The following is a 13,436-nucleotide window of genomic DNA, read 5'->3' on the forward strand; positions in this document are numbered from 1 at the left end:
CAGGTAAGCCTGACTGTTTAGGGCTTCCCAGACATGAGGCAACCTGCACCATAGCTCCATTCCATCTGTATTATTATTATTTCCTTTTTATCAACTCACTGTTTCACACAGCTTTGTTCTAAGCAATAATACACATGAAACCACAGATTTGTTACATTGATTATTCATTAACATTGAAATAACACTTTTAATATCAATCTGTGTACTCCCTAACATCAGTCATCTCACAGCACCAGTTGTCCACATTTCATAAATTTACAAACAGCTTTATCTTGAGCTTTAACATTAAAAATTCTACCTGGAAAAGTGCTTTAAAGAGAAGAATAAAAGACCCAGGAACAGTAGAAATAATGATGTCCAAGGCCAAATATTTGGTCAGAATTATCCAATTCTGTCCAAAAGAGGGGTTAAACCAAGCAAGCTCTATAGTCTCATTATTGTGGAAGTGTTTCTAATTGCTTGCCAAGACAGTTTTTCATATTTTTCCTAGGGTTAATGAAAGAATTCTGTGACCATTTATTTATATGTGCTCTGATTCCATGAGTAAAGTATGTTAAAAAGCTGATTCTGCTATATTGTACACCTGAAACTAATATAATACTGTACGTCAACTATAATTGAAACATTTTTTTTATTTTTAAAATGCTCATTGCTTCTGCCTCAGTTTTAGCAAGAGTCCCTGAGAAATAGAGACCACTGACTGACCCATCTCAAGTCCACGTAAGCAAGATTCCGTGAAAAGGAAGATGAAACCCTCCTTGGCACCTTTAGCTCACTGTCCAGCCCCAATCTATCAAAGAGCTTTCAAAAACCTAGAAAGAAGTAAAAATGTCCTCAATATATAGTACATAGTAGTTATAGTCTGAGCAAATTTTTTGTTTTAAAATTATGCAAAATATATAAAGGAATTGGTTAGAGACTCAGATAATTATAAGCTATTTTCTCATCCACATCCAAGAGGGGAATCATAAGTTGTAGGAAGTGCACTAATTCTTTATTTTTCAGGACTTCTCTACAGTGTTGCTGTACCCTGAGCACAGCTGGTCCTTACCCATTAAACGCCAATACTAACCCCCTCTCCAATCAGTATAGTTACCAAAAACACCTCTAGAAATTTCAAAGCCACAAAGTCACTGAAAATAACTGGTCTAGAAGAAGAATGAAAATTTGTGTAAAATTACTCTTTTTCTGTGCCATTACATGATTACGTAGGAAAAGTTCAGAATGCATTTTAGCCACATCCTCACATCCTAGCTGTGGATATTTTATTTCATAAATCTTCATTTATTCTTAAGGGATTCTAACAATGTTCAGCTATTCATTCATTCCGCATATACATTCTAAGTTTTATGATATTCCTGGCCCTCCTCTAAGCACTGGAAATGAAAATTAGGAATAAAGACAATTTTGTGTCCTCCAAAGCTCTGATCACAAGACTGGAAGCACATGGGTAATTATGATACACAACGATATGTCAGGATCATAGAATTTTTTTTTCTAGACCAAAATGACTAACACAAACAACAAGGCCCTGTAACACAGTGAAGTTAGTTCCTTTCCATTCCCTCTTGAATGATAAAAAAACTGACAAGAGAGATCCCTAGGAAGTCTCTGCAAGACCTCCCTGCAATAGCCCTCCTCGGTGAGACCTAACTACTGACCTACTGACCTAATCCACCTTCCATATCTGTGCCAATGGCAAGGGGATATATTCAGAGCATCCCTCAGAAATGATTACCTCAAGTGTACTACTGTAGCCTTTTCTATACTTTCCTATTTCGTTCCAGAAAGTTGATCAAGGGGTCACAATCTGCTTTTGTTCAATGGCCTACAGAGGAGATATGTAGGAGGCCCCATACAAGAATAAAGCAGACCTAAGAGATCAGGGAAAGATCAGTACACCAATTGTCATTTGAGCTCAGGTTACTTAGCTCCCTCCATTGATCGCAAGTAAAATAACCTGCACCATGTTATTACAACAGTCCTTTAAGTGATACCAACAAGCAATGTGTGTTGTCATTCCCATAGATAGCTAGAGAATTAGGAAATCCATGTGAAGGAAGCTATTGACGGTTGATATCGCTTTATTAGCAGGTATTATCACTGAGCAGGCAGACATTGCAAGAGTGCCCTGGGGAATTGCAAATGCTGAGCATCAAGATGGCTTTGAGCAACCCTGTGGCCAACGTTCTCAACAGTTGTTCTTGCCACAATGCAGAAGACTTTTTCCTGGGACTATATCATAGAATGTCTCTTGGTTACAAATAATAGCATAATAAAATTAGCTGATGATTCAGCAGCTGCTATGACACTGATGTGGTGATTAAACTAATGAAATAAGAGTTCATATGGAGCAGTCCTTTGATATTAAAGACAAAATCATGCTGACAATTCAGGGTAACTTCATCAACGTGAGTTTGTATTGATTCCTGTTTCAAATAAACAGATCCTCAGCCCAAGATCTTTCCTATCAATTAGATCATTTGGACTTAATTTGGAGGGAATGGAGGGCAGTTTAAGATTTGAAGATGGAACCTATGGTAGAAGCTTCTTAAAAAGTGTGTTTGGGGATATGCTCTGAACACAATGTAAAGAAGGAGGGTGGTCGGGGATTGGGTAGGGTATTGCTTAGATCTCTCGCAGAACCTTAACAAGCTTGATGGGTCATAACACAAATGTCTACAGGAGTCAGGCAAGTATCATCACTGAGTAAGCAGACAGGCTGGAAGTCAGGAGGGAGGAGCAGAGTCAGTGAAAACCTCCTGAACTATTGCCCCCGTAAGAAATGCAGCTGCTGGGGTAAGAGATCCACAGAAGGACTTGTATGCATGCATATAAGCATAACCAATGGACACACGCCACTGGGGGGCAGGGGAGCCCGGGGAATGTCGGGGGGGGGAGGAGGAGACATATGTAATACTCTTTGTAATACTTTAAGCAATAAAAAAAATAATAATAATAATTAAATAAATAAATAAGAAGTGCAGCTGCTGCTCAACTTCAGCTGATGGTTACACTGAGATAATGGTGGCTTAATGTGGCTCCACTTGGGGCTATTTTAAGGCAAGCCAGGAATCCAAATTTCCTATAGTGAAACTCTCTGTTAGGAAAGGTTATCACCAACTCCAAAAAATTATTTTTAAAACAAACAACAAATTTAGAAACCCACTGAATAAGCTAATCAGAGCAGGGCTTAGTCTTGACTGCAGTATATGGGTTTTGCTTCATATTATAAACACTTGAGTACAGCTGTCTCTACCTATTGAGACTATAAGCTTACAGAGGGGCTGCAATATACTTAATTCATTTTTACATCCTCATCACCTATAAGAATGTTTCAGTTGAGAGATATGAAAAAAAAACTTGCTTAGTAACAAAAGAAATTCCAAATAGCAAGATGACAAAGCAAAGTGATCAATTAAAATGGCCAAAAGTCAACATATTTGTTTATTCAGTATGTTCTAAAAACATGTGTCTCACATGCAGTCATCATGACAGGGGTCCTTGGAAATGTAACAGATGAAAATCACCAGAATGGATACCCCCTTCCATTTCTCACATTCCGTAGTACATATTTCATTATGGGAATAACATGATACCTAGAAAATAAACCTGATAGTACAGATTGGTTATCCTGGATGATTGTTCCTATTTTAGAGATGGAGAAACTGAGGCAAGAAGAAAAGTATTTACCCCAAACATGCTGTTCATCCCAGCTCCCTCTAAGACGCAGTTGGGAGTAAATAGGAACACTTTGACTTTTAAGTGAGACACTCTTAGTTCTGCCACTACTATCTGTTAACTATGTGGGCCTCTGCTATCTTTAAAATGAAAATACTAGTATCTACCTTGTGGGTTGCTGTGAGGGTTAAATGAGTCAATTTCACTAAAGTGCTTACTCCATAGCAGTTGCTTGAAAATGAGAGCTTGCAATTTGTTCTAAATTTTTCTATATTTTCTAAACTAAACTAGTTGTCCTTACTTGTATCTAAGTTTATCTAACACATATAAACAGGTATCAACTTTCACTCTCTCCAGTAGTAAAGGACCAGAACCTTGAAACAGTAATGCTGACTTCTATGTGCAGAGGGAGTACTGGAAATGTTACAAGGAAAACATTCTACCAGTCATGTTATATTCTGAAGAAATAATGCTCTTCCAGGCTTCCATGAGCCAGTGACACACATGTGCATCTGGAAGATTGGGTGTTGCCAACCCACAGTTCTCCCCGCCCACACATGCAGGAGCTTCAGTGTGCCAGGTCCTAGGAATGCTGGCAGTGAATGGGAGTGAGCTTGTTGCCAGCCAAATACCTGGGGTTTACTGTTGTTATTTTGGTCTAGGATATAGATTCTAGCTTGTTTATACAGTAAAACCTCGATATAACAGACTAATTCAGGTAAGGGTGGTTCCATTAAAGCCGTAAGTCCACTATATAATAAGGCAGATTTTCCAAATGTGTATGTTAAAAAATTGACAAATTAGTTTACCTGTTTTTACTTATATAGACACATCTGTGTAATTTAAATTAATTTCACAAAAAAGTTTTCTATGTGTATTACTGTAAATTTTTTAAACTAAATCTTTATTGTTCAGATTACAGTTGTTCCTCTTTTTCCCCCCCATAGCTCCCCTCCACCTGGTTCCCACTCCACCCTCTGCCCTTACCACCCCCCCGCACTGTCCTCATCCATAGGTGTACGATTTTTGTCCAGTCTCTTCCTGCACCCCCCACACCCATTCCCCCTGAGAATTGTCAGTCCACTCCCTTTCTATGCTCCTGATTCTATTATATTCACTAGTTTATTCTGTTCATCAAATTATTTATTCACTTGATTTTTAGATTCACTTGTTGATAGATATGTATTTGTTGTTCATAATATTTATCTTTATCTTTTCTTCTTCCTCTTCTTAAAGAATACCTTTCAGCATTTCATATAATACTGGTTTGGTGGTGATAAACTCCTTTAGCTTTTTCTTATTTATGAAGCTCTTTATCTGGCCTTCAATTCTGAATGATAGCTTTGCTGGGTAAAGTAATCTTGGTTGTAGGTTCTTGCTATTCATCACTTTGAATATTTCTTGCCACTCCCTTCTGGCCTGCATAGTTTCTGTTGAGAAATTAGCTGACAGTCGTATGGGCACTCCCTTGTAGGTAACTGACTGTCTTTCTCTTGCTGCTTTTAAGATTTTCTCTTTGTCTTTTGCTCTTGGCATTTTAATTATGATGTGTCTTGGTGTGGTCCTCTTTGGATTCCTTTTGTTTGGAGTTCTCTGTGCTTCTTGGACTTGAAAGTCTATTTCTTTCACCAGGTAGTGCTGGAAGCCAGTCCATCCTTACTGCTTGACAGAGTCCCTGCAGGGAAGAAACATCTGCACAGCATATGTTTCAAGGGACCTGGCCTATATGGCATACTGTTCTTAATATGTTTGCTCCCCTTCTTAGCACTACGTGTTTTAACCAAGGTCACCTCTCCTAGAAAGGTTGTTTCTCCAGGTGGGGATTTTTCCCTGGAGTTAGAGAGGGAATAAAACCCCTTAACTAAGTGCCCGGCGGGTAATTAATCACTTTAACTATGAACAATCACGCTTAAGCTACACAATCTTTACTTAGGATAATCTCCTTCAGTAACTTCCTTGTAGCTTAATAGAACTATAGAGTAACCTTGGAATGGAGATAAGAAACGCCCTAACCTTTGGAATAGAATTGATAGGATTAAAATCAACTGGTATAAATACAGATGTAACAAGACAATAAACACAGAACTTGGCTGGAGAACCTGGCTAGAGAACCTGGCTAGGCTGCTGATCAACTGAATGCTGTCTCCGTGTCATTGCTTCTTCGCCGATTCCGTCCACACCTTTGGGAACCCCTGGACCTGCTGGGGCTGGACCCCAACAAGGTAGGGGAAGTTTTCTGTCATTATTTCTTCAAATAGGTTTTCAATATCTTGCTCTCTCTCTTCTTCTGGCACTCCCATAAGTCGGATGTTGGTACGCTTGAAGTTGTCCCAGAGGCTCCTTACATTATCTTCGTATTTTTGAATTCTTTTTGCTTTTTGCTTTTCATATTCCAAATCTTTGACTTGATTCTTACAATCCTCTAGTCTGCTTTTGGGTCTCTGTATATTATTCTTTAATTAAGTGTATGCTTAATTTATAGTTGATCCTTTTTCATATCCTCCAGGGTCTCACTAAATTTATCAGAGGTTTCTAGAAAATTCTTGAAAAGACTTAAAAGTGTGGTTTTGAACTCTATATCCAGTAGTTTGCTTTCCTCCATTTCTGTCATTTGTGACCTGTTTCTTTGTCTCCACATTCTGGCTGCTTCCCTGTGTTGATAGAGTGGCTTTCTGTGCTAGGTGTTTTACAGGGTCCAGTGGCTCAGTCTCCCCAATTACCTGACGTGGACACTCTTGGTGCACCCCTTTGTGGGCTATGTGCACAGTCTTGTTATAGTTAAGCCTTGATTTTTATTGGTATCACTGAGAAAAATTGACCTCCAGGCCATTTGGCTGTGAGAATCAGCTGTGTCTGCAGTGGGAGAACTTCTGTGCTGGAGACACCCTTATGAGGCAAGACTTGCTTCAGTGGGGCTTTGGTGCTTACTGAGTCTGCCCCCTGAGTGTGTCCCTCTGGATCTGAGGAGTTGTAATCTAGATGGTCCCACTCTGACCACTGGGTACACTGGCTCTTGTATCTCTAAGGAGATGCTAACTTAGCCTCTGCCTGAGGCTACCCAGCAGGGGCTATGGAGAGATCTGCAGATTCCTTTTCTTTGTTTGGGGTTTGGAGGTGCCCAGAAGAGGCCCATCTGTGAAGCAATGAAAGCTCCTATGGGGCCTTCAGCCTTCTTTTGGATCTTCTGTCTCTCTGACGCAGCTGCAATTTGTTAGGTAATTTTAGATTGCAAAGGGCCAGGTCATTCATATGCAAAAGCCTCTGTGCACAGCTTGGGTGGAGCGGGGTCTCAGGGAGTCAATAGGGCGGAGCAAACAGCTATGGCTGATCCTCAGCCCAGCCCTAAGAGGCCTGGGGTCTCACTGTTCCGAGGTAATCTCTGCAAGCACCTCTGAGAGAAAGCTGCCCTCGAGTTCTGCCCAATGCCAGACAGTCCAGTTTCTCCCCATATGAGTCTGGGTCCCCAGACACTCGCTCAGAACTGGAGTTCAGAGCAGTCAGGAGCTTGAGACTCCCTCCCAATTGAAAAAGACAGCCGCGTCCTCAGCTGCCAGCCATTTCCACGTGTGCCTCTGTACCTCTGCACTTTACTTCTGCACCTCCTGTGAGTCTCAGTGTGCTTTGCTTTTCTCTTCTAGTTGTAGAATTTCCACTCAGCCAGCCTTCCTGTAGTTCTGGATGATGTCCGTTTTGTCTTGTAGTTGTATTTTTGAAGTGGTCGTGCGAGGCAGCAATTTCAGGTGTTTACCTATGCCGCCATCTGGGTTTCTCTGTATTACTGTAATTTTGTATATATACTGAGTAGGTCTAGTAAATGTGTGCATTCACCAGTCACTGAGTAAACAAATGCACATGGCTGGGGCATGGCTTAGCGCATGTCTGAACATGGGCTGGCTTGCGTTAAAATTGCTGCAGAAAGTCACACCAAGTGACAACAAAACCAATTAACACACGAGATGTGATGTGATCACATGCTAATCATTTACAGAACATTGTTTACAAGCGGTGATTTGGCTGTAAATATGTAGACTATAGTTGTAGATATGAACTATTTATTGACGTCAGTAAAATTACTAGTGTTTTCCCCAACATATGGCCTAGTCGCTAAAATTTGTTTAAAGTAACAGTGAATTTGACCACCAGGGTTGGCCGTGAAGCTGCGCGGCCGCGGTTTCCAGCCGGACCCATATCCCAGCCAGGCCCCAGCATGGCTGCGCCCAGGGCTGCGGGGTGGGCAGACGCCACGCTCTCGTTTTCCTGACAGCCTCTGGCTTCTATGCTCGACTTCTCTTCCTCAGGCCGCTCCAGCACACATGTTTGCCAAGGCCTTTCGTGTCAAGTCCAACACAGCCATCAAGGGATCGGACAGGAGAAAGCTTCGAGCTGATGTGGCAGCTGCTTTCCCCGCCCTGGAGACCGACCAGGCCTCCAAGTTGGTGCCTGGGAAGGAAGAGCTCAGCATTGTGAAGCTGTATGCTCACAGAGGGGATGCCGTGACTGTGTACGTGAGTGGTGGTAACCCCGTCCTATTTGAACTGGAGAAAAATCTGTACCCGACAGTGTACACCCTGTGGTCATATCCTGATCTTCTACCTGCATTCACAACATGGCCTCTGGTGCTCGAAAAACTGGTGGGGGGAGCAGATTTGATGCTGCCGAGAATAGTGGTGCCCGCTGCTGGTCTGCCTCAGGTACAGAAGGGTGACCTCTATGCCATTGTCTTGGTGGGAAACAGAGCCCCTGTGGCCATCGGAGTGGCTGCCATGTCCATACCTGAGATGCTGACTTCAGGCCTGAAGGGAAGGGGCTTCTCTGTGCTCCACACCTACAAGGACCACTTGTGGCGATCTGGAGACAAGTCCTCTCCACCTTTCATTGCCCCACTGGTCCTGGATCCCTCAGATGTCAGTGAAAAGAAGGGGTCTGTCCAGGCAGGCCCCACCCTGCAGGATGACATGAGGCGCCTTACCCTGGAGAGAAAGGAGGAGGAGAATGGGGAAGATCAGCAGATGTGTGGGGAGAAGACCCTACCAGAAGCTTCAGAAGACCCTGGCGTCAAGGGCCTGAACCCAGACCCCGCAGTCAGCAAGACCCTTCAAGAGCAGATGGATGAACTGCTACAGCAATGCTTCTTGCATGCTTTGAAGTGCCGAGTCAAAAAGACCGACCTCCCTCTACTCACCAGCACGTTCCTCGGTAGCCATGTGTTCTCCTGCTGCCCTGAAGGACGGCAACTGGACATAAAGAAGTCAAGCTACAAAAAGCTCTCCAAGTTCCTGCAGCAAATGCAGCAGGAGCAGATTATACAAGTCAAGGAGCTGAGCAAAGGGGTGGAGAGCATTGTGGCTGTGGACTGGAAACACCCCAGGATCACATCTTTCGTCATACCTGAGCCCTCCCCGACCTCCCCGACTATCCAGGAGGGTAGCAGGGAACAGCCCTATCGCCCTCCAGATATAAAACCCCTCTACTGTGTCCCAGCCAGCATGAGCCCGCTCTTCCAGGAGTCTGGCCACAAGAAGGGGAGCATTCTCGAGGGCAGTGAGGTCCGGATGATCATCAGTAACTATGCCAAGAAAAATGACCTGGTTGATGCAGACAACAAAAATCTCGTACACTTGGATCCCATCCTGTGTGACTGCATCTTAGAGAAACGTGAACAGCACACAGTCATGAAGCTTCCATGGGACAGTCTTCTGACCAGATGTTTGGAGAAACTGCAGCCTGCCTATCAAGTGACCTTTCCCGGACAAGAGCCCATTGTGAAGAAAGGCCAAATCTGCCCCATTGACATCACCCTAGCACAGAGAGCTTCCAATAAAAAGGTGACTGTGGTCCGGAATTTGGAGGCCTACGGTCTGGACCCATGCACAGTGGCTGCCACCCTGCAGCAACGATGCCAGGCTAGCACCACTGTCACTCCTGCCCCTGGGGCTAAGGACAGCCTGCAGGTCCAGATCCAGGGAAACCAGGTCCACCACCTCGGCCGGCTGTTGCTTGAAGAATATCAGCTTCCTCGAAAACACATCCAAGGCCTCGAAAAGGCCCCCAAGCCTGGCAAGAAGAAGTGACAGACTCTTGCTTCATGTGTTCGATCCCGTGGAATCCAGGTTCTGGGCTGCTCACTCACAGGAGCGTTTTCAGCTTTTGCAAATAAAAAATATATAATTCTTTACCAGAATAAATTTTTATTCTAATCTAAAAAATAAATAAATAAATAATAAATAAATAAATAAAGTAGCAGTGAATTAATAACAAACATAACCTGTTAATTTAATTATGAGCAAGTCTTGGTTAAAATCATTTTAAAATTAACAGGGTGCTAATTTCCCCATAATTGCATACAGCCTGGAAATATTGTCCGTTAAATCTGAAGTCCTGTAAACTGAAGTTCACAAAATTGAGGTTTACTGAAGCAGTAAAAGATTGGAACAAACTGGAAAAGAGTGTGACTATCCCAAAGGCCACAGGGAGATTGAGACCGAGCTTGTGGGGCCGTTTCACTGTGGAAGGGTAAAAATCTTGTGCGTGGAAGCTGATCTGTTATGAGATATTTAGATCTTACGTATCTATTTCTTGTTCGTTCTCCTCTGGGCGCAAAAAGGTTTTTATAAGATCAAAGCCCGGCCGGCCTTACTAAGTAGAACCAAGAGGGAAAGCACCAGAGCAAGCAGCATAGCGCCCTCTGCCGTCCAGAGCGGCGGCGGCGCCTCTGCAGGAGAAGAGAGGGTTGGAGCCGCCAAGTCGCTGACAGCCGGGATCAGGACCCACGCCTTTGGGAGTTTTATTACAGCGGCTCCTGAACAAATTGGCTCCATTACTCAGGGAGCATCACCAGAAGGTGGGACCAAGCCCCTCGCTCCCCCGAAGTAGATGCTACCCCCACTTCCATCTCACACTGTGCATCCAGCGAAGATTCTCCAGGTGAAAAGGGGAATAAAAAAGCTGGAAAACAGGCAAGTCAGCTTGGGATGCGGCAGGGGCGATGCACTCATCTGGCAGGAGAGCAATTACGAGGAGGAGACAGAGTGGCTCTTCCCCAGTCATCCACCTCTTCTTATCCCCCAACATCCATGATGCTCACCTAGTTGCTCCTCAGTACAGCAATTGCCATAACTTACATTTGTAAAGGGCTTTAGGGATTGCAAAAGTTGTTTTTTTCATCTGATTCCCACCACAGCCTTGTGAGTTAAGGCAAGTATTTTATAAGGAGATAATTGACCTTCAGAAAATTTCAGTGACCTGCCCAAAGTCAGGCAGCTAGGTGAGAAGCAGCCTGGAATATTGATTGGCAAGCCCTTCAAATTACCCATAAAAATAAAGTCCCCCACAGTTAGAAACCTGCTTCACTACAAACTAAGAAAGCATCCCCAGCCTCCTCTTTCTCTTGCACTCACTTGACCTCATTTGGGCCCTAACCCCCTGCCTTCCCACTCCTCTCCCCAGTATCACAAAAGAGTTACCACAGCTTCCTCTGGCCCTCCAATGAGAATCCTTACATTCACGGTCTTGATCCCAGGCATGAGGTCCCTTTACTAGGCACTGGGCTGAGGATCCCACAGACTTAGAGTCTGGGATTCTGCCCCAGGAGAGGTGTGCAGTGTCCCTACTCCTAAGGTACATTATTATAGTGCCCAGCTGTAGGGAGAAACTGCATGTGGTGGAGCTGAGTAGGCTACTACCCCATTAGTAGAGGCTTTCAGTACTGACACTCAAATAGGATGTCAAGCAATGTGTGGGGAGACTGCACAGCAGGCGCCCAGTGGTCCTTGGGGAAATCAGACCCATGCATGGGCTGGAAGATGGAAAGAAATAAATGGAAAACAGCCCCGACTCCTTGAATCACCAAATAACTGCCTCCGCGCCCTGAACCTCTTTTTTGCTACAGGTCATATGGGGAAGGGGTCTGATTGTCTCCCTTTATCCAGATGAGAAGAGGCTAAGGAAGAACAAAGTCTAAATAGAAAGCATAAGTTCTACACCAGCCTCCACCTGACTGCTCCCCACAAGCCCTGTTTCCCCTAAGTAATCCTGGGGTTCTCTAACTTGAATCCAGGATATCAAAGAGCCTGAGGAAAATAGTATTCATGGCTTCAAGGGAGGAAGAGGTTTCTGAAAGTTGGCTGGAAGGAAGGGAAGAGGGCCTGAGGGACCCTTGATTGGACGGGAGGCGGAGGGGGGGAGCAGGAGCTGAGATCTGAGGAAAAGAACAGGTGCTGCTTAGATGGCTTCTCTCATGCCCTCCCAGGTTCTATAAAGAAAAACCCTCACGTCCTAGTACTCTTCTCCTTCCACTACCAGCGCTACAGTTTTTGTCTCAAGATTTTTTGTCACACTCCACACTCTGGATCAGCTCTCCAAATGCCCTCACTAGCTTTATGCACTACAGCCTGAGTCACCCCTGGGGCTCTCCATAGTTTGTTTTTCTTTCAGCCTGACCACTCGGCCCTGCCTAGCTTCCTTCCTCCTGGGTTCAGGGCTTCCCTGTGATTCTGACCTCTTTCTGATCTGCCACAAGGCTATAAACAGGAATCATTGTCCCTCATCTAGAAAATTGAAGTAAAAAGATACATATTCACTATGATGCAGGGTCCATAGCACATGCTAAGTAAATCTTTTTGGAATGAGATGGGGCTGCCCTGGTGAAAGGAAAACTCCTAAACTAGGTTCTCGCCCATCCAGCCCTTTGCAGCGTGGCAGGGTGATGACAGAGCTTCTCTTAACTGGTAGATTCTCCGGAGCCTCCCAGATCCTTGCTCAAGTATCTACATGGCTCAATACTTGAGAGTGCTTTCTCACATGCGCTGCTTATCTGAATGCCTTTGGGACTAATGCAGTCAATGCAATTGTAACCAATTGAGATTGTTCCATTTTGAGAAGAGTTGGAATGTAAAAACCAACTATATGTTGAGTCTTCTTAGTGATGCAAAACTTCCTTTCCCAAGGCCTTTCTTTTAACTTTTCCTGTAGGTTATAATCCCTAAGCTATCCATCATGTCTGCTGACCTTCTCTGGCCCTTCTAAAAGATCCGCCCACCTCTGCCCAGCCGCAGTGGCTCAGTGGTTGAGCGTCGACCTGTCAACCAAGAAGTCACAGTTTGATTCCGGTCAAGGGCACACGCTCAGGTTGTGTACTCGATCCCCAGTGGGGGGTGTACAGGAGGCAGCTGATCCATGATTCTCTCTCATCATTGATGTTTCTGTTTCTCTCTCCCTCTCCCTTCCTCTCCAAAATCAATAAAAATATATTTTTTAAAAAATAAAGATCCTCCCACCTCACTCTTGACAATGCTGGTGAGCAGGAATAAGTCCATTCCTCTCTGAAGACTACTAGAGTATGTCCCATCACTTCCCCCTATACTATGGCCTAACTCTCCCCTCTGCCAAGGTAACTCCAGGGCCCCTTGCCAGATGAAATGCCAAGGAAATAGAAGGATCATGCAGGTACTCCATGACAGACTTCAGCTGCCAATCTCTCCCACCCGAGAACTCATCTCTGCTTCTTACTAGGGACTCAGGGTCATGAATTCCTGCGTGGAGGTAAAGGGACCCAGAGAACACAGCATATGCTTGCCTGCTGCTAACATAGGGGAGTTTGTGGCCAAGGTGGTATGATTTACCAATGTCTAAAGGGAAGAGGTGACTTTGTATCTCTAGACCAGGGGTCCTCAAACTTTTTAAACAGGGGGCCAGTCCACTGTCCCTCAGACCGTTGGAGGGCCGGACTATAGTTTAAAAAAAAAACTATGAACAAA

At 44.2% G+C, this 13,436-nt stretch overlaps 1 protein-coding gene across 2 annotated transcripts; it reads left to right on the forward strand.

Moving 5' to 3' along the window:
- Window positions 1-7,994: 7,994 nt before the first annotated feature.
- Window positions 7,995-9,752, forward strand: LOC308516151 (eukaryotic translation initiation factor 2D-like; the record flags this gene model as incomplete). Of its 2 annotated transcripts, XM_081086980.1 has the most annotated exons (2): window positions 7,995-8,521; window positions 8,882-9,752. In XM_081086980.1, the coding sequence occupies 2 exons, from the start codon at window positions 7,995-7,997 to the stop codon at window positions 9,750-9,752; spliced, it is 1,398 nt and encodes a 465-aa protein (XP_080943106.1). The 2 variants fall into 2 exon arrangements, with proteins under 2 accessions (XP_080943106.1, XP_080943105.1); XM_081086979.1 differs by having other exon boundaries at window positions 7,995-9,752.
- Window positions 9,753-13,436: the final 3,684 nt, after the last annotated feature.

This window comes from Myotis nattereri, assembly GCF_964212035.1.
Source record: "Myotis nattereri genome assembly, chromosome: 1".
Taxonomy (NCBI): domain Eukaryota; kingdom Metazoa; phylum Chordata; class Mammalia; order Chiroptera; family Vespertilionidae; genus Myotis; species Myotis nattereri.